Below are 27,779 nucleotides of genomic sequence, written 5' to 3' on the forward strand. Positions count from 1 at the left end.
TGAGGTTGAAATACATATATAACAGTAACATGGTTGAAAAAAGACACTCTTCTCCTCTTTTGCTAATTTGGCAATAATAACCACAAGATCCATTATTGACAAACAAAAAAAACCACAAGATTCACATCCTACTACAACTTGACAAATATAAAGTATAAAATATAAAATCCAAAAGGAAATGTCACAAAGCATTGATTATAGCGTGTTTCTTGGAACACCGTAACGCAAACATATCAACTTCCCGAGATCTCTTTCCTCCGCACGCGTCTACAACATTGCTCGGCTTCGCGCTTGTCACGTTGAAGATGTCAACTCCGAAAAGCCGAACCACAACCTGAACAGGGTTTTTGCTCAGACCAGACCTGATTTTCCAACCAATACAAAGCTGCCGGTCTGAACCGGTCGATCTCTCGAAAGTAACAACGTCACCGGCTCGGAGATTCTTCTCCTTAACGAACCGGCTCCATCCCTTGGTCAACACGTAGCTTTGACTACTGTTCCAGTACGAGTAACGGAACCGCCACACTTTACCCGTCGCGTCTTCGAAGTTGATCAGAACACCTTTGTTCACCGACAGTGACGGTAATGGAAAATGTTTCTCCGCTTGATGTTTAGGTATCACGAGGCGGTTTAGCTTACCAACGTCGCTAGGCGTGACAACCTTCTCGAAAAGCACTTCACGTGTTCTCAAAACGGTGTCGTTTTGAGTCGTAGTATTAGTATTCGCTCCGTTGCGTTTATTGCTCTGCGCAAGCTCCTCAGCGTAAGTGTGTTTCCTTAACATGTCGACGATCTCGGCCTTGGAGTGAGCTTCAAGAAAACATAACTCGCCGTTGTCGTCCTCCTCTGCCGTGAGGAAGGTTTTGAAGTTGACGACGGCGTCACGGCCGCGAAACTTACGGGCGGCTATGTCGTAGGAGTGAGCAGCTTCCTCTTCATCGTTGAAAGTGCCGAGCCAAACTCGTTGGTGCTTCACGTAAATCTGAGCTCCCCATCTTCCGTTGGGCTGAGGAACCACGCCTTTGTACTTTGACGACGGTAGCTTTCTTGAATCCGTCTCTACTCCATTCTTTGAATCTAACACGACGTTGCTTCCACCGCTTCCTGACGGCGGAAGTGGAGGAGCAGAGAACTTTGTGGCGGTTGCAGTTGGGGGTGAGAAAGATTCCGAAGTAGAAGAACTCTCGTCTGTGCAACTTGAAACCATTTTCTTTGTTTCAGTTTCTTGAAGATTCTGACAAAAGTGAGAAACACAAATTAGGTGAGAGGGATTTTAGGTGACGTTGTTGCTTTTTGTTTAGAGGTATAGTGCATGTACATGTTATCATTTGTATCTGATATATTATACTATCTATTTAAGTTTAAAAAAAATTAAAAAGATGGAGATATTAAATAAACATAAATAGAAAAATTGTGAAGGTGGGGTCAACGCTTAGAAGAATGGCAAGCAAACCAACTTTGAAGGAAGTTTCTATGAAAGGCAGACGACAAACATGTAGTACTACTACGAGTCTACGGCTTTTCTATGTTTTGTACGTTTGTTAAGAAAATTTTTGAGAACCACATATCAAGGACCTAAGGCCACTTTTACAACACGTTACCACGAATCTTCATTAGGTAAAATTTTCATCATGTTATTTAGTTAGAACTTAGACTTTTTTTTTCTTTTTTTTTTTTTCACAGAAATGCATTGATTCATTCAAACTACCAAGTTTACTTACAAGCTGAGAGTACAAACACACCTCAATCAGCTATATCATCTGCTCACATACCGCAGAGACAGCCAAAAAATAAACAGGCCACATGCCTTAACAACAAAAAAATTAGAGGCCGAAACTTTCATTGGCAAATAGATCAGCCAACCAGTTAGGATGACTGCGGGCAACATAAAATTGCTCCAAACCTTTCCTGGTTGCACTTTGAGCAATGAAAGTAGCACCTCTGTTTTGTACTCTGGATATCGCCAGCCATCGGGTCTCCTTTATACCAGATGCTTCCCTCGCGATCTCTCCCGACTGGTACAGTAACGAAGGCCAAGCTTCCGGTCGGTTCACCGCCCCAAAAAAATCCTCAAGTTCACCTGCAAATATCACTTTCTGATATCTCATGCTTCTCATACTCTCAACCGTCCAGAGAATCACCTGAAGTTTAGCTTCATCTTTGGAGGTAATACCTGAGAAAGATCTTCTGCTATGGCATATTACCTCCCCTCTTTCATTCCTTAGAACCCAAGCCGCACCCATCATACATCTTGCTTTGCACCAGTCAAAAGCAATATTGCACATTAGCCAATCCGAAGGCGGGGGGGGGGGGTCCATTTCCGGTTATTCTTTGGGCGGTTCTCTGTCTCTGCACATTGAAGTTCTTCATCAACTTCTTGTGCCATTCTCCATTCCTCCTCATCATGCTTAGCCTTGTCAATCACTTCAACAGGTGAGAAGCATGAATCTTCAAATAATAGGTGGTTTCTTGACTTCCAAATAGACCACAGAATCCACGGCCATATTCTCGTTAAGTCACCAGACTCCTAAATCCTCCTCTTCATCATCAGAAGGTAGTGGATATTAACATATATAGACTTTTTTTTTTCTTTTTTTTAACACCAGTTAGGACTTAGACTTTTAATAGATATAGGCATATAGCCATGCTTGATTGAAATCATATATATATTGGATGACATTTCATGGAAAGAAAGTCGGTTTACCGTTATATATAGACTATATATGGCTCGAATTACATTTACATTATTGACATATTAACGCTAGCAAATCCAAATCGCATCAAAATGTTTTGTTAAAATTAAAGAGAGTAGTTCTAGGTACCACTAAATTATGTTAAAAATTACTTATAAATCGCACAACTAAATAGTAGATTACGAAATTCTGCATTTAAATATAAAGAAGAAGAAATTCTGCATTTTATATATTCAATGGGCTCGTTACTTGAATAGAAAACGAAAACATACTATTTGTTGGAAACTTTTTAATCTATAATCATTGACTGAAAAAAAAGATTATATGATTCTAGATGCTCAGAGGAGAAAAAGTCAAACTCAACAACGATATCTTATCGAACAACCCAATATTTTGAATTATGTATTTTTGTTACATTGACATAGAAGAGTCAGCGATTGACAAAGGTAAAAATAAAAAGGTCAGAACTCGGAATATAGAATAAAATTAAAGATTTAAGTCAGTGTTTTGGCGAGAATAAAAAAAAGATAGACAGTACAATATACAAATGAATAACCAATGGGGTTACCTACTTACATGGTAAGTCGGACCTACCAAGGGGATCAAGGGATTGGGGTTCACATGACAAGTGGACATTTCTTCTCTCTTTATTCATTTAGTTTATTCCCCTTTGAACCAATTCTTGTATTCATATTTTATTCACCATCTTTTTCTTTTTAAAAGTTAAATTGATTGATGTAAAAAAAGAAAGAAAGTTAAATTGATTAAAACAAAAAGGACTATTGGATTGGCAATGTTGCAACTTGCAAGTAGACCTGGAGTTTTAACCCGAAACGATATTTTTGGTTTTCGTCCATATCCGCTTATGCTTTTAGTTCAATTTGGTAAGTTTTTTTTTTTGTAAGTTCGGTTATTGATGTGGGTTGTTAGTCAGTTAGTTTAATTTACAAAAACAAAAATTCAAATGAACTAACCCAATTAACCAAAATTTTGAGTTGACCTAACTCAAATTTCCATGTGAAAGGGCTCTAGCTCAACAGATGTTACAATCAAAAGTACACCGGGATAACTTGCCGATAACTCCCAAAAGATCTTATCAACGGAGTCGTTTAGCATATCTAACCAAAATTACTCAAGTGTAAATTCAAATCTAACAAAAACTAAATTGTAATTAAATTTGTTGGTTAAAAATTAGAATCCAAACTAATTCAGAACCAAACAATTTTTTTTAATTCGATTTGGTTCGATTTCGGAAAATTGAACGAACAGAAAATGAATTACCCAAACATATTTAATCGAAATATAGCTGAAACCGCATGTCTAGTTACAAGGATTATACTCCCTCTATTTCATAATAAATGTTACTTACAAACTTTGCACATATGTTAAAAAAATCATCTAAAAACTTTATTTTACCATTTGTTCATACACTAAATAAATTTATTTTTTCATTAATGCATTAAAATAATAAAGATAAAACTTGACTAAAAATTATATTGAAAATATAAAACAATATTTTTTATGAAATAAAAATAAAATTTTAAACGACACTTTTTAGAGACGAAGGGAGTAATATTATACAATGTCTTTGGTCACATAATAATATCCCAACATGACCAATCTGCTTCCATTTAGTTTTCTTTTAATAAAAATCATTGTTTACTATATATAGAGTCATTTGGTTAATAATATAAAAAGAACCTAGATACTTTGGTGTCTAGGAATCAAGGTAATATCTTATGGGATTTAGGGTATCTACTTAGTTAGATAGAAAGTTTAATGTATGGGGTGCAAATTCTCTTTAATATACGGGTCTTTTTGTGTACAGCACTGAAAATGTATGAATTAATTATAATAGGCTACGCACTTTTCTCTCCTTTGTTTTCCACCACTCATATATAAATCTCTTTGTACATCTTAATATCTCAAATATGATAGGTAGAGAAGAGAGACTAATTGTTAGATACGGCGTGATGTTCCCTCATGGGTGGGAGAGACTTTTGTTAGTTGAGTTTGAGCTTATCCAACCAAATATCTCTGAAAGCCTGTTATGTTTTAGTCAATGGATTTATTTATACTTTTATTTGTTCATCAGTCATAATCCCTCATAACGTCCTATTTTTTCTTTGTGCAACAACGTCCTATTATTTCTAGAATGAACAATGCTTTTGTTTGAAATTTCTATGATCGTTATAGTCATATCAGCCGATCCGGAAAATTTAAACTTTTTTTCTCACTAATAAGTTTACGTTTACGATAATCCAAACATTTTGTATACTAGATAGATTACTAAGCTTCAATATTATATATTTATGTTACATCCCCATCACAAGCTATTATATATGGGCACAGGAAAGATTGGACTACTAGGGGTCACATTGCCCCTATGAATTTGATAAATTAATTACTTCAGTGTATATTTGCTTAAGATAAGCATTATATTTGGTTTAAATTAGTCATGACCCCACTAGTTTGTTTTCAAATTTTCCTAAGCCTCCGTTGTATATATATCGTCTAGGCCTAATATAATCACTTACAACTTTTTAAAATATGGTCACTTAAATAATCATCCAAATATATAATCACTTAAATAATTTTCTAAATCATATGAACATTTAAATGCATAACATCCGTAATATTTGCGGGATATCATAATTACGCGACACTAGGAACAAAAAGAAACCCACGAGGAGGATTGAATAGGTAGCAAGAACATCAATCATGTATACGTTCTGTAGATTCTAAAATTAACTTAATCAAGGGTTTAAAACAATTGAATTAAGAACATCATCAATGAAATTGTTCAAAGAAAATATCAGCAATTAAGCTTAACTCAGCAAAATGTAATTTAAAAAAAAAATAACTGGCTTTCAACAAAATATTATAGTGTTTTGTATAAGCTTAAATAATATATAAAGAAAACTAAGCATTGAGAAATCTTTCTCAAGAAGTCTTCAGAAACTAGAGAAAAAAAATAATTGAACACTAAAATTAATTATATTCAGAAGAAGGAAAAGTCCATGCACGTAGGAAACCATCGTGCGGGGTAAGGCGTCTTAAACGATAGCGTTTAGTCAACAATTTGCCAATTTGGAAATGCAATGCAAGTTGGAAGAAAACTCGCGATTTAAGAAACGAAAAAAGGTCAGCTCCATCATTGTCACTGACTAAGCATGGACCTAAACTTCATCTCGTCCTAAAATTTAGTAATTCTGATTCAATCTCAGTCGTTGATTTTGGATTCTTAGCTCGCAGCGTAGAGATCTGCAGTTTTAGTAGGAGGTGTATCAGCATTTCCATTCAATTTAAATCTGGTGGAATAATGAATCTCGTGGCTTAGCTTAGGCCATAAGTACTAAATTAAGGGCATTATCATAACCAACTTAATTTAGTTTAATATATCAATTATGTGGCTCCCACATAATTAGTTGGATAGAAAGTGAAAGAACGATATATTAATTTGTGTGGGTTTATTATTTACCTATACTCCCTCCGTTTCGAATTATTTGTCGTTCTAGACAAAATTTTTTGTTTCAAAATAAGTGTCGCTTTCGGTTTTCAATGCAAAATTTATTGACAATATTTTCTATTCTATTTTTCTATTGGTTGATATATGGTTAGATGTATTGGTAATAGTATTTTTATTTTGGAAATATATAAAATTAAATGTTTTTTTAATCTGTGTGCATAAGATTAGAACGATAAGTAATATGAAACGGAAAGAGTACATCAGAAGGACATAAACAGATAAACACATTAAATGATATACATAAGAAAGACAGAAACACATTAGACTACCTCAAAAAAAAAACATTAAACTACCTCATGAGGCTTTTTCAAATTCAGTTTCATAACATATACAAATATAGAATATTATATTAGAGACGGTCTGAACCGCAATACAAAACACAATATATTTGACTATTATATTGTTGACTCTGTACGACTCTGTTTCCCTCTCTATATTGAGAGATGATTAATGAATTTGATTATAAAAAAAAAGAAGTATTATTTGTAAAGTGCAGCAGCCCGCCCCTGATCGAGATTCCATGGTTTAAACTAGGCCTGCGACTTCGGTTTTCCGAAACCGAACCGAACCGAACTGTCGGTTTTCGGTTAACCGAAGTTTTAAAAAAAAATTCCGAAATAAACCGAATAAAATTTCGGTTCGGTTCGGTTCGGTTATCGGTTTTTTCGGTTTTCAATTTTAATTCCGAAAATAACCAAATTTTTAAATTTTCGGTTAATTTTGGTATGATTTTTTCAAAATAATCGGATATTTGTGGTTAAATTCGGTTAATTCGGTTTAATTCGGTTTAATTCGGTTATTTTTGGCTAATGCGGTTATTTTCGGTTCGGTTTTTCGGTTATTTTCGGTTATTTTCGGTTTATTTCGGTTTATTTTCAGTTTTTACAATTTTTATTTTTTTAAAAAAAATTGAAAACCGAACCGAACCGAACCGCTAACCGAATTAATTTTCAAACCCATACCGAATTGAACCGAATTGAAAACCGACCCGAACCGAAAACCGAAAAAAACCGGTTCGGTCCGGTCCATTCGGTTCGGACAAAAATCGCAGGCCTAGTTTAAACTGTTCGTTTTTATATTTGGTTAATGTATTTAATACACCATTTCAATACAACATCTCAATGCTATATCCAAATGTGTTCATGTTTATATTTTGTATTTACATCTAGATGATGAATTGTTTATTTTTATTTTATAATAGTATTTTAATACTAATAGTAAAAACCTATAAAGTCATGATATATATAATTAATAATTAATTGGTCATTGTATTTGAATAAATAATGTTCAAATTATACATGTGACAAAATAATTATTATACTTCAATAATTTTTAGAAAATTTGATTTTAAAATTTTAGCAGGAAATATGATTTTACAGGTTTGACGGAAAAAATGAATTACTGAATTTGACAAAAAAATCTTGATTTAATAGTTTTGATGGAAACATGGTTTTACAATTTTGTAAAGAGGAAAAAAAACATAATTTTTTGGTTATGGTAGAAAATATGATTTTACGGTTTTGGCAAAAAACATGTTTTCTAGTTTTGCAAGAAAATTCAAATTTTCAATTTTGATAAAAAAAATTAAGTTTTAAAATTTTGTGAGAAAGTGTGGTTCCGCGGTTTTGACAAAAAGAAACTCTATTTTATAATGTTGATAAGAAAACTCTATTTTGCATCTAAATGTAGCATTAGATGTTGATCTCAATGGTGTCTAAACAAACAATATTTATATAGATGCAACATCCATCATTAAAAACATGGCCTAGCACTATCGCAGCGTAAAACGAATAGATGCAAGTATTTTCTCTATTAAAAGCTTAGGTAAATCTTTACTCTATTAAAGCTTAGGTAAGTCTTTACTCTAAAAAAATCTTTACTCTATTAAGATTAGGTCATGCCGTCATGGACTAAAAAAGATAAATTTCTTATATCTGCTAGATTTTGTGTAGCCGTGTAGGTGTGACATGTTAAACAATTACAACGTACCAAATTATCATATGTATCAAAGTATAACCAATTGTGCAAACCCCTTTTCAAAAGAAAACACTCTCTTATCAGCAATGGAAGAAATCGCTACTGTCCTGCAAACGCTCGTGAACTTTCAGTTCATCATTAAACGCTTCAAGCCAACCGAAGCCACCACTAAATTTATAGGAATTCTGTTCTTTATCACTGTTCTCTATCTCTGGATTATCTCCTTGTTATTTGAATTAGTTTGGTGTACTTATTGTGAATGGAAACAAAGTCTCACATTAAAAGTTTAGACAAATAATATATAGTATATAAATAGATATCTAATTCAGATTAGTACGAGGCCTTTTGAGAAAGAGTCAAAAACCAAATTCATGCGGAATTTACTAGTTGGGTCCAAAGTGGACAATATCGTACTAATCGGATTATGTAGAATTGGACATGAACTTAAATGAAACCTAACAATTAGTATCAGAGCCAGATTGACGAAAAATCTACAAGAAGACCAAAATACCTTTCAAATTCGAAGTAGTGTTACTTTCGATGGGAAGGAAGGGTACACAGCAGAGACCAGTCAAAGATTCTGGAAGTTTCGGTTGTGGGAGAAGCATCTTCAAGATGACTTCGCGATTAAGTGTGTCGGAGTCTTGTATCGAAAGTCTCTCCCTAAAGGTGATACAAAGATTAGGTGGATATTCCTAACGGTGCCGCAAGGATTAGACGGTATTGCAAGGGTTAGGTGGATAAATCCTAATGCTGTAACAAGGTTATGTGAAAAGTCATGCTGGTGATTACGGCGGTACAAGATATGTACCAGGATTCACTAAACCAATGGTTCATGTGGTACTTGGTTTGAGAAGAAGTTTGTTGTGAATGCATGATAGTGGAAGTTTTCAAGGCTTCCAAGTCAAATGATAGTATAGAAAGGTTATCAAACCATAGAAAACTAGAGATCTATAGCACCAAGAATACACAAACTCTCTTAATCTAAGCAAACAAGAAGATGGATGATGAGTGACAAGCTAAGAACCTACTAATATGAATAAGGTGATCTCAAATCCAATCTAGAAACGAGTGCAAAAAAGCCCAACGGTACTGTATTTATTTCTGCAGTTTATTTAGATATGAGTGCTTTAATCTTTTTATCAGCTGTGTTTCCTTTCTCCTGTAATGGAGAGTAATCTAACAGGTTTGGAAATTTGTCTCCTACTAATCAAATAATCAAAAGGGTAGTTTAACTTTCAAAAATATTTGAAAGAGATGTTGCATAAATAGATTGCACATGTGGACAGAAGTATATTTTCATCTTCTTCAATCTTATCCTTTGTTTGGATCAAATGAGTAACTGAGTTTTTTTAATTCAGCAACGGTGATCCTTCACTTCTCAATTTTTCACTGATCTCGACGATTACATGTTCGTAACGAAAAGGGCTTCACGAGATACACAGAAGACTTTTACTGCGACAGAATTTGTCCTCAAGATCTTTGTTTCGCTTGATTGTGGAATAGGTTAAAATTAATTATATAGGTGTGTCGAACAATTTGAGTTCACGGTTAGGTACATTGGTTCAATATAAAACTATGTGGCTGTGATGTCACTTACATAACCATATTTAGTTGATATACATCAATTATATAATTGATGTAGTTAGAAGCACATTAATTTTTGTTACACGTAAGCAGTTGATGTCGTGTAGTTATTACAAGAAGTTTAATCAAGACACGACATTTAGAAAGTAGTAAACATCTTTTTCACCATGGTGTCGTCTGAAATCTCTACGCATTGTATACAGGCACACGATGCTTAATCAATACACGACACATCGGACATGTCGTGCATTTCTTGCAGCACGTGCTGAAAACAAAAAAAAACTACATGAACATTTTACAAGATGGTATTTCAAGAGAACACAAATGGTCTAAAAGATGAGTAAAATATCAAATCTAGCAAATCAGACCTGTTTTTATCTCTACACTTTTATAATTAGTAAAATATTATTTAAGTCTAATGGATACATCAAAAGTGGTGGTATGTGTTAGTTTGTGTCACAAACCCGGTACAAACCGCATAGGCATAATGCATGTTATTTCGCTGTAAAAGACAAAATGTATCGACACAAAGTCATGTTTGAACAAGTGATAATTTTGATGAACTTTTTGGAATGACAATGATTGAGACATGTCATTTAAGATATTTTTTAAGAGCAAACAAAAAGAATGTTGGTTTACTACCTGCAGAGGACGTAATGTCTACATGGGAACAGAACCACGTTGACCGGATCCTGAAAGCAAACTTTGCAAAGATTCTTCTCCTGCTTGCTGATATCTGTTTGCTCACTCAATGCAGCTTGTAGTCTACATACCTGGTCAGAGGAGTTTAAGATCATGCTTGGTTTCAGAATGTTTAAAATTAAATTGGCTTAGAATGTACAGTTTTACCTCTTCAACAAGATCAGACTTTGGCATTTTCTTCACAACCTCTGGTGAGAATGTGTTGTATCTGATAACATATATAGCAAAACATAGTGCAAAGCGTGAAAAGAGCCATTTGTTATATTACCAAAAGATGAGAGCTTTACCCGGTAGCTTCTCCATTGTGGAGCCTAACTTGTTCCTCCTGACTTCCTTTATTGATAAACCACCCGCCAAGTAATCTGTTATTTACCATATGAGAATGTTTAGTTTTTATTGTTGTCACCAGAGATTCCCATTGCTCAGTTTGTTGTAGCTTATGTACCTTTTACAATATTGAAAGAATCCCCCGAATACACGGGCCGATGATCTCGCTAAATATCTTCCATACGGACCACCAACACTATATATCCACGAGACAGATATCGCAAATGAAATAAATGTAACAAAAAGCACCCTAGCTCCTTGTAGCAGAAAAAGAGGTGCAAACAGAACTACAATCGGAATGTTTTTGGGAGAAGCAGGTGTTCCCTGGCAATTATAAGAAAATTAGCTCAAACCGTTGAAAAAGGATGATTTGTAAGCTATGGACATGTTTCTGCAAATAAGTACCTCTAAGCTCATTAAAAGGATGATTTGAAAGATAATGAATGGAATTTTCATTAGATATCCACCAATATCTAGGACACCGCATTCTCTGTTGCTGTGCTGCTCCCAATACATTACTCTCACATAAATACAAAAAAAAAATGATTTCAAGTTTAGTAATGTAAAATATGACATAAGATAATAAAACAATCGTATTTAGAAAAGTCTTAGATAAATATATAATATTGTTAAATCATAAATTACAATTACTATACATATTTTTTTATAAATTATATATCAATATAAACAAAACACTTTATTGTGTATTAAAAAAAAAGAATTTCATTTATATTTTTGTTTTCCATTTCAATATTTGGTGTTATTTTCTCGAGTTACATATAAAACACAATTGTATTGTATTATGTGATACATATTCAAGATACATAAAATATATCTAATAATCTAATAAAGAAACTCAAATCTATAAATTTTCTAGTATATAATATCCCGAAATGATTTTTTCTCATTTTTTAATTTATAGAAACCTTAAAAACTAAGAATTATATAATTAGTAAAGTGTTATAGGTTCCGATATTACCAATTAATAGATTTTTACTGTATATGTGAATACCTATGGATATTGTTCAACTTTGTGGAGACAAGAAAGCCAAAGCACTCTGCTATACTGTAGATTGAGAAAAAGGAAGATTGTTCATACTACTAAAGATGTATAGTAGTTCAGAAAGACTTCAAGAAGAAAAACTAGTTTACCCCAAGTTTATAGATAAGTCCCACCAGTCCACCGCAGCTACATCACCTATACAAAGGTAGAAAAGATGACAACAAAACAACCTTTTTCGCAAAATAACGAGTAAGCAGTTGGTTCTACAATATATATTTTCTTATCTTTTAATTGATCTTGTTTACATGAGAAGATCATAAACTAATTAAATAGCGAAGTCAACATACCACGTGCTTTAACAAGAGTGAAGGTAATGGCAGCAATGAAGGAAACCATCCATATGGAAGCCCATGTGTACTACAAATGAAACCAAATTTTAATCCGATTAAGTGATCATATTTGAATCTTTTTGAGCGTTGAGGTCTAATCTAAATTGCTCTTAGAGAATAACCAACTTACGAGAAGTGGTTCATCACCCATAGTTTCCTCATCTGTAGGCCTTACTGTGAAGCACTGACTGCAGGAAAAAGTTGCATGTCACTCATCACTAAGGGCAAAAGTAAACAAAGCCAATAATGGTCCAAATAAAAACTACTCTAGCATAGTAAGAACTAAGAAGGGTGAACAAAACCAAAAAAAAAAAACTTATAACTTTGATGAAATACCTGACATTATATACCAAAATGGCTACCTCGAATGCAAGCAATGGTAAGAAGACAAACTTTAAGTCAAGGGCTGCAGTAGAGGGACATAAACCATTCATATATAAGCTTTTAATTACAGTGTTAGTAGTGAAAAAGAAAATACCATATTTATCTTCAAGATGTAGAAAGAGCAGGATCTCAAAAGCAAGAAGCAGTGGTGTTGCCATGACAGAGTGAAAAGGAGCCCACTGCCACAAGACCAGGACTTAAACAGGTTAATAGCAGCCATAGCAAACCAAGAGTAAAAAGGTAATAAATCATACATCCTTATCATGAGGCATTGGTGGAGTAGGCAACGAAAATCTACCGGAGGAAATCACAGCATGACACAGCCACCACAAGGGTGTAAATACACACCTGCATAAAAACAGAATCAAAAGAGAGTGAAAGCATATCCAAAAAGTCTCTATCTTTAAGGATGGGTCAAGAAGATGCTACTTTCTAGTGAAGTTAACTCAAAACCCAATTCTCTACACTTAGTCAACCAAATACTAAACAGAAGTCAAGGCATGGATCAAGAAGTGAGTACCACCATGAATCAGAAAGAAGATGGTCAAGTTTGAGAGCGACAAGAAGCGTGAAGGAGAAGAGGAACCCATGGCCGGAGAGTCTCCAAAAGCCCAAAACTATTTCCAAGCTCTCTATCTCCCTCGGCACCAACATTTTCGCTCCTACGAAACCCTAAGTTACTCAGAGAGACCAGACCAGAGTCGAAATTCAAGATCTGGTTGTGAGAAAGTTGAGATTTCTTTTTCCGTGGAAAATTACGAAAGGCAACACACAGAAGAAGCAAGTGACAAAAGAAAGTTTTTTCTGTCCTTTTCTTTTGTGCAAAGAAAGCTTCTTTGTTAATAATTCAAGGATCGTAATATAAAAAAGGAAATGAGAGATCGTACAAGTAGTGCATATACACTAGGCACTACAAGTTTTAACATTTCCATGGTTTGGAAAATACACTAGACACTATCAGTTTTGACACTTCCCTGTTTTCGAAAATTTTCGCTTTCACTTATCATTTTAATTTAAAAGAAATCAAATTAATCATTGAGAATCCATATCCTATTGTTTAAGATTTAAAGTTTCAATATCCAGATTTAGAATTCGAATATCAGATTATATGCAATTTCTTACGGATTATGTGATGCAAGGCAGAGCCGTTTTTTGTATTCGTCTTTTACAAAAATAATTTATCCATTAAAAATGTCATACATGCAGTACTGTCCGCCGATTCAAATATTTCGAATAAAACATATGGCAGGTAGTTAAACCGTTATATGTAATCTAATCAAAAATATATAATGATGTAATTGGTAGTTTATCCCGTGTTAAAAAAGCATTCTAATGTATAAAATAAGACATAAGTTTGAATAAATTACACTGATGATAATTTTTTTGAGGATTTAGAGGGCTGTATCGCGACTATAATGGGTTACATATTTACAATGTTCTTGGAAATTGGTAGACGAAAACTAGGCGCTTCTCATAGAATTGACGAGTTCGCCCTAAATTGAAAAGCTCTCAGACACAGATTACGAGGCAGCCGCATTCATCCATCTCCTTCGACGCCGGCGGCGGCTCTGCTCGCGGGCGTCGCCTTCTTCCTTCTTCCGCCATGATACACTCCGTTCTCCTCCTCTGTCTTACTTCCAGTTTCGTCATTATCTCATCGTCTTGTGTTTCCGTTGGTGTTTCTTACCAGAAACATCTCGACGCCGGATCTACTCAGTCCACCTTAGTTTATTCACTTCCTCGCTTCGCCACCGCCTCATCTTCCTCTCACTTCGTCGTCGTCACTCCTTCCGCTCACTTCATCGTCACCACAATGTCTGCTCGTTTCGCCGTCGTGTCTTCCACTCGCCTCGTAATTCGCTTCGCCGTCGCTCAATCCACTCGTCTCGTCGTTTGCTTCGCCGTCATTCTGTTAGCCATACCGTTCGCTTCGCCGTCGTTCAGTTCGCTTACCCACCACTGCATCTCACCAGATCTACACGTCAGCCGCGTCATGGGTTCTACATTGCCGGTTTGGAGGTTGTGTCAGAACACTCCTCTATCTCGCCTCTCCCCTTCGCCGGATCGAGTCACCAACTCAAACCACCACCTCACTCAAACCCTCGCTAGCTTCCTCACAGGTCTTTATGCCATCGACTATGCACCCGACAAAGAGGCAGCTTCAACCCACCAAGGTTTCTATGGAGCTAAGCTACATCAATTAGATCTCAGTCTCTTAGTTACCGCCGGATCTATTGTGCAAGAGTGTTGTTTCGCCAGATTTCCTCACGAAGTTTTCATTGTTGCATCTCTAACACACTACGCCGTCTCAAGCATCGACGGTTCTTCACAAAGCCGAGTTTGTGGCTTTCCAGATATCCTCGTCGCTGGAACTATTGTGCAAGAGTGTGGACTCGCCAGATTTACTAACTCCATCACCGCTGCGTTTCCATCACATTACGCCGTTTCAAGCATCGACGGTTCTTCACATAGTCAACTAAGCGACCTTGACACAGGAGTCGTTCCACAGAGGTCCATCCACCCCAAAGCTTTTTACCTCTTATCCGATATTTGCTCACACACACTCTTGTTGAATGAGTGTGATGACTGTCTGCTTAGGTCTTTGGTTACAACCTGTTGGGCTCGACACGGTAATGTTTGATGTTAGGAGTTTTGAGGTTCCTAAGTCAAATGATAGTAAAGTGGAAGTAAAATGTCGAACCAGTTCTGAGGGATTTCAAGCACTAAGAATGCAAGCACTTACTTAATCTAAATGCAACAAATGATTTAAAATGATTTCAGAATCAAGTAACTACTATGATGACAAGATAGAAATAAGAAACAGTGAATGAATGACTTGCTTAAATATGATAAAAGAGAACTCATGGGCCTAGGAATATGATTTCGGGTGATCAAGTATCAAACAAGGATGACAAATGATGAATCAAACAAATGACCTTAAGCCTAAACACGATCTTAAACAAACTCTATATCTAGATGAATGCTCATTTGCTAACACATCTCAAACATCAAATCTCTTTGGCTGAATGATATGAAAGCAATCAGTAAGAACAGGTTTATTAGCTATCCTAACACTCTTAACAACAAATATCTTTGGCAAGATGCATTAAGAGCCTAGCAGAGTTGCCTCAGACATTTCAACGAACACCTTTTGGGTGGGAAATGTCTAGAGATCAACTTTCGAATGATCAGATCGAAAGAGGCAATAAGAACACTCTACTAGCAAGGCTTGAGATTGATCTACACTAAAAACATCCTTGATCTAACCTAATCACCCTAGTCTCCCTTACCCATGAATTCAAAAGGGAACTACTCACTAATCTTCATGTTAAACCTTAAACCCATACTGGATTTCAGATTAAACATGTAGATGAACACAGGAAATCAATAAGAAATCAATAACAAGAGATCAATGAATCCAAAAGATGAACTTTCCAAGAGTATTTTGTGGTTTTCTCTTCAACAAAACATAATCTGCCCAAAAGTGGCTACCATCAGTCTTAAACTTAGGTTTTCAGAGTGCCAAAACGACATAAGTAATTGCAAAAAGGTCCTTGAACTAAAAAGAAATTGCAAATAAGAAACACGCAGCGACCTCCGCAGGTCGCTCCAGCACGTCGCTCTGGCCCTTGGGAGCGACCTCGGATGGTCGCTGCGAGGGGTCGCTCCGGGATGTTTTCTTCATCTTCGAGTCACGTAAAGCCGAGCGACTTGGAGTGGTCGCTCTAGCTTTGGTCGTCAAGGTCGCTCCGGCTGGAGCGAGGGCTCACAGCGACCTCTGTAGGTCGCTCCAGGATGTTTTCTTCATCTTCGAGTCACGTAAAGCCGAGCGACTTGGAGTGGTCGCTCTAGCTTTGGTCGTCAGGGTCGCTCCGGCTGGAGCGAGGTCTCACAGCGACCTCTGTAGGTCGCTCCAGCCTCTTCTCGTCCAATCATCCTCCTTTTCACACCTTTTGAGCTCCAAATGCATCCCAATGTCTCCAAAAGCTCCATAAGATGCTCCAATACCTGATAAGGACTCATGTATGCAAAATGCAACCTAAACAAGGCTAGAATCTAACCTACATGATGAAAATGCATGAAAAGGAATGGGTGAAACAATGCAATTATGCAAGACATCAACTCCCCCAAACTTGTTCTTTTACTTGTCCACAAGTGAACTTTCTAGAACTCATTGAGAAAGAGGATGTAATGGTGGGAGCTCATAGCCAAAAGAAACACTCATAGGACTAGATTTTACTCAAAGTCCAAAAATAGCACACTCTCTTATTGCACTCTAGCTTCTCAAGGCCTATCCACACTCCTATGCCTCTACACAAGTTACAATGCTCATCCATCAACAAGCTCTTTAGACCAACTCTCACATTCATTTATACAACACAAAAGGTGAATACTTGCAAATGGGGACTTGATCTCAATCATTTGGCTTGGTAAGAGTGAAAATGGTCTAATGTGAAGCAAGAGGGGTTTCAAATGCATCTTTCATGGTTACTAACTCTCAAGAAAAGGAGCAAGAACATTATGCAAAATTTATCTAAGAAGAGGAGCAATTCATGCATACAATGACTTGTTCTTATCATTCTACCCTTTTTCTTTTCATCACCCCCAAACCCAAAGATACCACTTTCATCACTCACCCAATGAACACTCTTCTTTTTCTTATCTTAACCAACTAGGGATTTTTTTACTAACTCTTTTTTTTTTCTTTTTCTTTTCCCCATTCTATTCATGTTTCTTTTCTTTTGACTCTTAAGGGGATTCTATTTATACACTCTAGAGTTTTTTTTCTTTTTTTTTATCCCTAGTGGTTTTCTTTTCTTTTTGTTCACTTCCTTCACTTTTCTCTCACACCCCAATCCCAAGATCAAAATCAAGCTGACAAACCCAACAACCATCCTAAGTGCTAGCTCAAATGAGGTCCTAGTGCTAGCCAAAGATAAGAACAAACCATTGTCGCTCCTAATACTCTCAAGATTTTTGCACATGACAAGCTTTCACAAAAAGGCCTCACTCAAGCAAATCAATGGTGGCTTCAATGAATGGTAAGGGTTAAAGGGTATGGGAGTGCCATTTGGATTAACAAGAGGATAATGAATGAAATAAGATAACCCAAATGTGTATGAGATCCATGACTAAGTATGCAAGTGCCCATATGCAAGAGAGATTAAGTTCATTACATTCAAGTTCAGTTTGGAGTTGGTTTTCAAGAACAATGTCAATATCAAGCAAGCAACACGTTTCAAGAAGAGCTTTCAAGGCTCGAAACATACAAGGCTTTTTCAAGAGGTGCATTATCAATTCAAGCGCGAAGTGGTGTTCTTTCCAAGGCATTTTAAATCATTGCTCCCAATGCAAGTGAAATGCAACCTATATGCTCTAGACTCTCCTAAAAGGTGCAAGTGAATGCAGTCTAAATGAAATGCTTCCTTTTTTATGTATATATATATTTTTTTTTTTTTTTTTTATGAATATGAATGAGAATGCAATGCATGAGACTCTTAGACATGAAAACAAACGTGATCAAATACATGGTACCTCCCCCAAACTTAATTCACACAGTCTCTGTGTTGTTAAGTCGAAAGAGATACCCAAAAGAAATCTAAATGCAAAAGAAAATGGTATTTACAAGGGAAGAAGTGCGGGTTACCTTCTATGGGTGGTGAGTGGAGCCAGATGGGCCAGCGCCATCATCTGGTGGGAAGTGGGTGTAGTAGCCTCCAGCTGAACTGTAGTCTCCATACCAGTGCTGACTCTGAACCTCCTCAACCTCTATGTCGTCATCTGAAGATGCCAAGGATGGAGATTTGTTTCCTGAGGATGAGGGTTCGATGGGGGGGTTCCTGTCTAGGCGCCGCTGCTGTCTCTCAGTGCGGGGGAAGCTGAGGGTAGCAGGATGAGGTGGACGCCGGGGCTGTGGAGCGTCCGGGAATTCAAAATCTGCTCTGCTGCATCCTGCTATACCTCCCCTCGTCAGCACATCAGCCATCTTCCTCAAGATCTTTGATGTGAACTTGGCCTGCTGCTTCACCGTCTGGCTAAGCGCCTTGCACTTGGTCTTTAACTTCTCAATTGTCCTGTCCTGAGCCTTGTTCCATCGCTGCAGGCGGCCTATGTGCTCATGAGCATCACGAAGAGCACCATGTGGAAGAACCCCGCCGTAGGGTGGGAAGGAGTAGCGTGGTTGACCATAGACGGGAGGAGAAGCCGCCTCAGCAGGTCTCTCTGGCTCAGTCTCTCTCGACTCCCTTGGTTGCCAAGGTCGACCTAGTTCAACAACGGGATCGAGAGTCCCGTGTTCCCCAAGGAAGTCTGTCGGGGAAAGGTCAAAGCTGATGACTCCGGGGATGATCAAGCTCGTCAGGTCCATGTTCGGTAGGAGTACCTCAGCTTGCCTTCCGTCCAAGCGATAGTGGTAGACGTAGCTGCCCTGGTACATCCCACTGAAGTAGGTGGCTATCTTCAAGTAGGCTCCATCAATGAGTTTGGGACCAACTCCACCTCTTCCTAAGTTGATGTGCTGAGCCTGTAGGAGAGGTGTGATCATCCCTCCAATCCCTATCTTTGGATCTTTATCCCCTGTGGTCCAAGCCCAGTCTCTGTAGTGCTCAAGACGACTCACAAAGAATCCTACCATCCCAAATCTGGCGTAGATGTCTGTGCTGGGGAGTGGTAGCTGTCCCGGAGTAGTGTAGGGACTGATAGCAGGGCAGATAAGGCGGAGATCTTCCTCAGTGACGTTACCATGCTGTTTCCGTGGGTAGAAGAGGTGTACAAGCAGTCGGTGGAGGTAGCGCACTGTAGGGTGTCGGATGCGAGAGTTCTTGTCAGCGCCGGTTCTGTGGTTAATTCCAGTGATCAATTCCCACAGCTTCTTCGGGAGGCCATCGCACCTCGGAAGAGTGGTCTCCTCTGCATCTTGGAAACCCATGACTGTCCCAATGTCCTTGAAGTTCATGTAGTAGACCCTTCCATCGATCTTGAACTTGATTTTCCCCCATCCCTGCCGCACATGTCTAGAGTCGTGGTAAGTGACTTCCAAAGTGGACAAGAACTGAGAAGTGAGCTCCTTGTAGGTGGGGTAAGCCATGGTGAGTAGCTTTGGCATTTTCAAATGCCCCAACAGTTCCGCCATATCTGAATCAATCTCTAGCGCCTTCAGTAGCTCAAGGTCAGCAAACCTCGTTGCCTGCCAGCCCATCCCATTCATCAGGTGATCATACAGCTCTTCCGGAGTTGGAACCTTCCCCCTGTCCCTTTCAACAGCCACACCTTTCCCTTTTGTCATCTTTGCCTTCTTCGCAGGTGCAGGCTCCTCGTCTGACTCCTCTTCACCTTCCTCACTCTCCTCATTAGTGGGAGTGGCAATACTCTTTCCTGCTCTCTTCCCTTGTTCAGTCGACTTCCTTGCAGCTGAAGTCGTTTCTGTTCTCCTTACTTGCTCAGTAGACTTCCTGGCAGCTGAAGTCGTTTCTATTCTCTGCGCTTGCTCAGTGGACTTCCTTGCAGCCTGAGTTCGCTGCCTAGTGGTCCTCTCAGTCCCTGTTGCAGCGGTTTCAGTTTCTAGAGACTTCCCTCTTTGTGCCCAATCTTCCGCATCTCTTGCCTCCTTGTCAGCTGTCAACTGTGCCCTTGTTTTCTTACCCATCGGTACCTGAAAAATCCAAAGCTTGAAAAGGAGTAAGCAAAGGAAGTGAAAAGGGACAAGGACTTGGCAAAATGAATATGGAAAAGCAAGTCAACTCAACAAATGAACTCCAATTTAAGCTCAAGTTAACTCAATTCAACCATTTAGAAAAGTTAAGCACCAATTCACCAAGCCACAAGCAAGAAAAATCACAATTCTCATCCAAAAGATAAAAAAAAAAAAAGAAATACAAGATAGTATAACTTCTCTCAATAAAAGTTCTAGGATGAGAAAGTTGCTTGAAACAAGTCTCTACACATCACAACACACCAAACTCAAGCACAAACACCAACACTTTAGTTCAATTTCGAAACCCCCAAATCCATGAACCCTAATTTGGCAAAGTTCAAATTAATCTCAATTCCACCATGAAATCAACAACCCAACTTGATATACAAACTTTCCCTAGCCTATTTCATCATAATCAAGCAAGAAAAGGACCAAAATTCGAATTTCAATTTCTAGGGTTCATGGACCTACGAAATTGAGTTTGGAAAGTTCATACCTTGCTCTGGATGAAAGTAAATGGCGAGTAGATTATGAGAATGGGGCTACTGGGGCGAAAGTGAGGGTTTAGAAACAAGAATCACTTGATTTGGTGAAGATTTGAGAAAGTTATGGGTGATTTGGTGATGAGAGAGTTTGAGAGAGTTTGAGAGTTTGTGAGATGAGAGGAGAGTGGAGAGGGTGAGATCGAGGGTTTAGGGTGAGAGAGAGAGTCGACCGGTTCGATTTAAATGAGAAAAGCCGGTTTAATCGAATCGAACCGGGAATAAAATTCGAAATCACTTACCTGGACCGGACCTGGAGCGACTTGGAGTGGTCGCTGTGATGGGTCGCTCCAGGCCATTTTTTTTTCTCTCCGTCGCGTGTGAAGCGAGCGACTTGGAGTGGTCGCTCCATGTTTCTTCATGAGGGTCGCTCCCAGCTGGAGCGACCTAGGCTCGTCGCTCTGGTCACGTCGCTCCCACCCCCTTTTTTCTTCTCCGTCGAGTGTGAAGCGAGCGACCTATGCTCGTCGCTCTGATCACGTCGCTCCCAGCTGGAGCGACTGCTCGACCTCGCTCCGGAGTGGTCGCTCTGACGATGCTCCTTTATGCTCACACCAAGTCGACCCAAAACCTGCATAGAACTTCACTTCCCATTTTTTTTTTTTATGCAATAAGATGAAAGAAAAAGAAAATGAAAGTACTAATGCAATATTTACAAAGGATATACATGGGACTTCCTCCCAAGTGAGCTTGTTTTGAGTCGCTAGCTTGACTTTGCCTCCTTTGGATTAGGCTGGGGTAGGATCAGAAAGTGGAGTTGATACTCCATCTTCCTCTGGTGCATCCGCCTTGTAGAGCTTAACCCTCTGCCCATTCACTGTGAAGTAACTTCCATCAGCACTCCATAGAACTATTGCTCCATAAGGTCTGATTTCTTTGACCTTGAATGGACCGGACCATCTTGACTTGAGCTTTCCTGGAAACAACTTCAGCCTAGAGTTGTAGAGAAGGACTTGGTCTCCCTCTCGGAACTCTCTTTTCAGAATGTTCTTGTCATGGAAAGCTTTGGTCTTTTCTTTGTAGATCCTTGAATTTTCAAAAGCATCCATCCTTATCTCATCAAGCTCATGTAGCTGGAAAAGTCTTTTCTCCTTAGCACTTTTGATGTCGAAGTTCAGCAACTTCACTGCCCATAATGCCTTGTACTCAAGCTCCACAGGCAGATGACAGGCTTTCCCATAGACAAGGTTGAAAGGTGTGGTACCCAAAGGTGTCTTGTAGGCTGTCCTATAGGCCCAAAGTGCATCATCAAGCTTATTAGACCAATCCTTCCTCGTGATCCCCACAATCTTCTCCAGAATGGATTTGATCTCTCTGTTAGAGACCTCAACTTGGCCACTTGTCTGAGGATGGTAAGGAGTTGCTACCTTATGCTTCACACCATTTTTCCTTAGAAGTCCTTCGAGCAGCTTGTTAATGAAGTGAGAACCTCCATCACTGATCACAACTCTTGGAACTCCAAACCTTGGGAAGATAATACTTTTGAACATGTTAGTCACCACTCTAGCATCATTGGTGGGACTAGCAATAGCTTCCACCCACTTTGAGACATAGTCAACAGCCACAAGAATGTACTTGTTCCCATATGATGAAGGAAATGGTCCCATGAAGTCAATACCCCACACATCAAAGACCTCAACTTCTAGAATAGGATTTTGAGGCATCTCATTCCTCTTGGTGATGTTTCCTCTTCTTTGGCATGAATCACACCTGGAGACAAAGTCTTGTGTGTCTTTGAACATGTGTGGCCACCAGAATCCAGCTTGTAACACTTTTGCTACAGTCTTGAAAGTAGCAAAGTGGCCTCCATAGGATGATCCATGACATTGTGTGAGGATCCCATCTATCTCTTCATTAGCAACCACTCTCCTATACAGCTGATCCTTGCAGAGAGTGTAGAGATAAGGCTCATCCCAGTAGTACCTCTTCACATCTTTGTAGAACTTCTTCTTGGCATAGCCCACAAGATTCAAAGGTTCTTTTCCTGTGGCTAGATAGTTCACCAAATCAGCATACCAAGGTTCCTTCTCTTCAGTTGCCTTCACTTCCTCAAGCTTTCTACCAGTGTCACAAACTGCCATTACTGCTCCAATAGCCATGATTTGCTCCTCTGGAAGTCCCTCATCAATAGGTACTCCACACTCCACCTTCAGCCTGGACAAGTGATCAGCTACACCATTCTCAACTCCTGGCTTATCTCTGATCTCCAAATCAAACTCCTGAAGCAATAGGATCCACCTCAAAAGTCTTGGTTTTGCATCTTTCTTGGCTAGAAGATGTCTCAAAGCAGCATGATCAGTGTAGACAATAACCTTAGATCCCACCAAGTAGCTTCTGAACTTCTCAAAGGCAAAGACAATGGCTAGCATTTCCTTTTCTGTGGTGGCATACCTCATTTGAGCTTCATTCATGGTCTGGCTTGCATAGTAGATCACATGAGTTTTTCCATTCTTCTTCTGCCCTAGTACAGCTCCCACAGCATAATCACTAGCATCACACATGATCTCAAAGGGGAGATCCCAATCAGGTGGTTGGACTATGGGGGCACTGATGAGTTCATTTTTCAGCTTCTTGAAGGCCTCAAGACACTCTACTTCAAAGCTGAAAGTGGCTTCCTTACAAAGCAACCTGGTCAATGGTCTAGTGATCATGGAGAAGTCTTTGATGAACCTCCTGTAGAAACCAGCATGTCCAAGAAAACTTCTGATATCTTTCACTGTCTTAGGTGGAGGCAAACTGACCATAACCTCAATCTTAGCCTTGTCCACTTCAATTCCCTTCTCTGAAATCTTGTGCCCAAGCACAATCCCTTCTTTGACCATGAAGTGGCACTTCTCCCAGTTCAGCACAAGGTTGGTGTCTTCACATCTCTGTAGGACCCTGCACAAATTTGACAAACAAGCAGAGAACGAAGATCCATAGACAGAGAAATCATCCATAAACACCTCCACAACATCCTCAATAAGATCAGAGAAAATTGACATCATGCACCTTTGAAAGGTGGCTGGAGCATTACATAGTCCAAATGGCATTCTTCGATATGCGAAGGTACCATAAGGACATGTGAATGTCGTTTTCTCTTGATCATGGGGATGTATGGGGATTTGGAAGAAACCTGAATACCCATCAAGAAAACAATAGAATGGATGATTAGCAAGTCTCTCAAGCATCTGATCAATAAATGGCAATGGAAAATGATCTTTTCGAGATGCAGAGTTCAGTTTTCTGTAATCAATACACATTCTATGACCTGTGACAGTTCTTGTTGGTATCAATTCATCTTTGTCGTTTTTAATCACAGTGATTCCACCTTTCTTTGGGACAACATGCACAGGAGATACCCATTTTGAATCAGAGATAGGGTAAATAACCCCAGCATCTAAGAGCTTAAGAATCTCCTTCTTTACAACATCCTTCAGGTTAGGATTTTTCTTTGCTCGATAGAAGTCATTGATTCATCCTCTAGATGTATCCTATGCATGCACAAAGATGGTGAAATTCCTTTGATGTCATCAAGTGAGTAACCTATTGCTTTTCTAAACCTTTTAAGTGTTTTCAAAAGTTCAGACAATTCAGTTTCAGTAAGTTCACTACTCACAATGACAGGATAGGTTTCATTGGGACCAAGAAATGCATACCTTACACCATGGGGAAGAGGTTTTAGTTCCACCTTAGGCGCCTTGAGCTCACTCCAGTCATCTTGCTGGATGTCTTCATGTTGAGTGACTGCAGCCTCTTGATGAACCTTCTGTGGCAACTCCTCAAACTGATCCTTGCCATTAAATCCCTTGTGTGAATCCAGCATCAGTCCATATGCAGTACTAGCCAGGTTCGCAACCACTTCATCATCTCTCTCAATGGTAAGGGCATGCTGTAAAGGATCCTCTATTGATAGCTCTTCAAGGAGCTCATCAGCAAGAGCATCCATCTCATCTATGTAGAAGATTTGTGCCTGCATGACTGGTCTCTTCATCACCTCCTTGATGTCAAAATGGAGAATGTTCCCTTTACCCAAATGGAGATCGATCTTGCCTTCTTTCACATTAACAATAGCTCCTGCTGTGGCTAAGAAAGGTCTACCAAGGATCAAGGGGTCTTGAGCTTCTTCACCCATCTCAAGCACCACAAAGTCTGTAGGGATCTCACAGTTTCCTACCATCACTGGAAGGTCCTCTAAGATACCAACAGGGTACTTCACCGAACGATCAGCTAACACCAGAGAAAGTCTACACTTCTTGTACTGAGTGAAACCAAGCTTCTTAGCAACAGACAAAGGCATCAAGCTCACACTAGCTCCCAAATCACAGAGACATTTCTCAAACATCATGGGTCCAAGAGTACAAGGAAGTGTGAAGCATCCTGGATCCTCTAGCTTTTTTGGAACATCAAGCCTCTGAATTATGGCATTGCACTCATGAGTGAGAATCATCATACCTTCCATCTCTTTCTTCTTTGATGCCACGACATCTTTCAGGAACTTGCTGTATTGAGGGACCAGCATGAAAGCATCAATGATTGGCATTGTGATCTGAACCTCACTCATCTGCTTTTCAAAAAGAGCTTTGTACTTCTCCAGCAACTGCTTCTTGAACCTACCAGGGAATGGAAGTTTGGGTTCATAAGGAGGAGGGACAAAAGCATTCTCCTTTGCTGGAGGAACAACTTCACCATCCTTTACAGTCTTCTTCTCCTCTCCAACCTTTCCTTTACCCTTAGCTTCCACAATCTTCTCCAAGACCTCATCATTAGTCTTCTCATCAACAATAACCACCTCATCATCTATGTTGATGGCCACCCCCTCACCTAGTTTCTCAGCATCCTTGGTGAGAGTTCTAGGAGGTAACTCCTTACCACTCCTAAGTGTGATAGCTTTGGCATCCTTGGGATTCTGCTCAGGTTTTCCAGGTAGGGAGCCTTGTTGGCGATTTTGCTGAGTGTTCATGGAAGCAAATTGGTTCTCCAAAGCTCTGAACTTGTTGTTGAGATCATTGTAGCTCCCATCAATCTTGTTGTGAAGGTTTTTCAGCTCATAACTAACATGCTTCTCACTTCTAGTCTGTGACTCCAAGATTTTTTTCAGAAGTGCATCAGTGCTGCTCTCTTGGGGTGTAGAGCTAGATGGAGCAGGCTGCTGTTGAGAAGAGGGCTGCCCTTGGTTGGAAAAACCAGGAGGAGGGTTTTGCTTTTGCTGATAGCCACCTTGGTGGTTGTTCCTAGGCTGGTATCCATTCTGCTGGTTGTTAGAATAAGGTCTCTGCTGATAGTTGTTGTACTGAAAGTTTGGCTCCTTCTTGTACCAAGTACCATTGTTGTTGATAAAACACAGCTCTTCCTGACCTTCCAGACCATCAACCTCATTGACAGCAGCTGGTATCTCTTGCTGTGGATTACCAACAAAGTTCATCTGAGCTTGAGAAGCTTTATCAGCAATGAGGATGTCAATCTTGTCCTGCAAAGCCTTTATCTCTTTTCTTGTTTGCTTGTCTGCGGACCTATCAGCTCTGTCATGATCCCCACTGTAGACAGCATCACTCTTGACCATGTTCTCAACAAGTTTCCCTGCCTCTTCTTCTGTTCTGTCCAAGAAGTTCCCATTACTTGCAGTATCCAATCTTGCTCTGTACTCAGGTAAGGCCCCTCTGTAGAATGTGCTAAGCAAGCTTCCCTTGTTGAAACCATGGTGTGGGCATTGAGCTAGGTAGCCATTGAACCTTTCCCATGCTTCACTGAATCCTTCCAAGTTCTTCTGCTTGAATCCGGAAATCTCATTCCTGTAGTCAGCTGTCTTGGAAGTAGAGAAAAATTTCTCTAGGAAAGCTTTCTTGCAGTCATCCCAAGTGGTGATTGAGCTGCTTGGTAGAGACTTCTCCCACTGACGTGCTTTGTCCCCCAAAGAGAAAGGGAAAAGCTTGAGCTTGAAAGCATCCTCTGATACACCATTGGTTTTGGATAGACCACAGTATCTATCAAAACTGTCCAAGTGGTCGAATGGGTTCTCTGCAGCCAGGCCATGAAACTTGTTGTTCTCAATCTGGTTCAGCAACCCTGACTTGATCTCGAAGTTGTTTGCTGCCACAGCTGGTGCTCTGATTCCTAGAAGGTGGCCATGGTTTGTTGGACGGTCATAGGCACCAATAGGTCGAGCTGGTGGGGCGTTTTCGCCGCCATTCGCTTGTGGGTCAGCCATTTCAATGTTCGGATCCTGTATGTGAGCCTGTTGCTCCTCTTCTCTCCTTTTTCTAGCACACTCCCTCTCTAAAGCTCGGATGTCTGCTGCTCGTGGAACTAGGTTTGTTGGACCCCTGCTCCTCAAGTTCATACACCTGCAGATCAAAAGGGAAGCGAATAAGGAGAATCAGTAATCAGCAAAGTGAAAATGATTTAGTCTCAAGCAAGCTACTAAATCTCAATGTTCAAATCTACTCAGAATTTGGCAACGGCGCCAATTTGATGTTAGGAGTTTTGAGGCTCCTAAGTCAAATGATAGTAAAGTGGAAGTAAAATGTCGAACCAGTTCTGAGGGATTTCAAGCACTAAGAATGCAAGCACTTACTTAATCTAAATGCAACAAATGATTTAAAATGATTTCAGAATCAAGTAACTACTATGATGACAAGATAGAAATAAGAAACAGTGAATGAATGACTTGCTTAAATATGATAAAAGAGAACTCATGGGCCTAGGAATATGATTTCGGGTGATCAAGTATCAAACAAGGATGACAAATGATGAATCAAACAAATGACCTTAAGCCTAAACACGATCTTAAACAAACTCTATATCTAGATGAATGCTCATTTGCTAACACATCTCAAACATCAAATCTCTTTGGCTGAATGATATGAAAGCAATCAGTAAGAACAGGTTTATTAGCTATCCTAACACTCTTAACAACAAATATCTTTGGCAAGATGCATTAAGAGCCTAGCAGAGTTGCCTCAGACATTTCAACG

The 27,779-nt window shown here is 39.0% G+C and overlaps 2 protein-coding genes and 1 non-coding gene across 4 annotated transcripts; 1 reads left to right on the forward strand and 2 right to left on the reverse strand.

The window, feature by feature from the left end:
- LOC108840019 (AP2/ERF and B3 domain-containing transcription repressor RAV2) lies at positions 1–1,354 on the reverse strand. Its single transcript, XM_018612829.2, has one exon. The coding sequence runs from the start codon at positions 1,205–1,207 to the stop codon at positions 182–184; it is 1,026 nt and encodes a 341-aa protein (XP_018468331.1). The 5' UTR covers positions 1,208–1,354; the 3' UTR covers positions 1–181.
- An 8,396-nt stretch (positions 1,355–9,750) lies between these two features.
- LOC108842784 (uncharacterized) lies at positions 9,751–13,447 on the reverse strand. 2 transcript variants are annotated; one of them, XR_008939575.1, is made up of 14 exons: positions 13,112–13,447; positions 12,846–12,939; positions 12,686–12,770; positions 12,544–12,613; positions 12,338–12,395; positions 12,166–12,235; positions 11,968–12,013; positions 11,828–11,881; positions 11,221–11,335; positions 10,934–11,139; positions 10,776–10,850; positions 10,636–10,696; positions 10,429–10,551; positions 9,751–10,051 (listed from the first exon to the last, which is right to left on the reverse strand). XR_008939575.1 is itself a non-coding variant. In XM_018615808.2 (14 exons), exons 1-14 carry the CDS (start codon positions 13,243–13,245, stop codon positions 9,973–9,975), a joined length of 1,278 nt encoding a protein of 425 aa, XP_018471310.1. In that variant the 5' UTR covers positions 13,246–13,444; the 3' UTR covers positions 9,751–9,972. The 2 variants fall into 2 exon arrangements, 1 of the variants encoding a protein (XP_018471310.1); XM_018615808.2 differs by having other exon boundaries at positions 10,429–10,559; positions 13,112–13,444.
- A 13,051-nt stretch (positions 13,448–26,498) lies between these two features.
- On the forward strand, positions 26,499–26,606 carry LOC130508789 (small nucleolar RNA R71). The gene has a single exon (XR_008942967.1). It is a non-coding gene; the product is annotated as a small nucleolar RNA R71 (small nucleolar RNA).
- Positions 26,607–27,779: the final 1,173 nt, after the last annotated feature.

Source organism: Raphanus sativus, chromosome 2, assembly GCF_000801105.2.
Source record: "Raphanus sativus cultivar WK10039 chromosome 2, ASM80110v3, whole genome shotgun sequence".
NCBI lineage: Eukaryota > Viridiplantae > Streptophyta > Magnoliopsida > Brassicales > Brassicaceae > Raphanus > Raphanus sativus.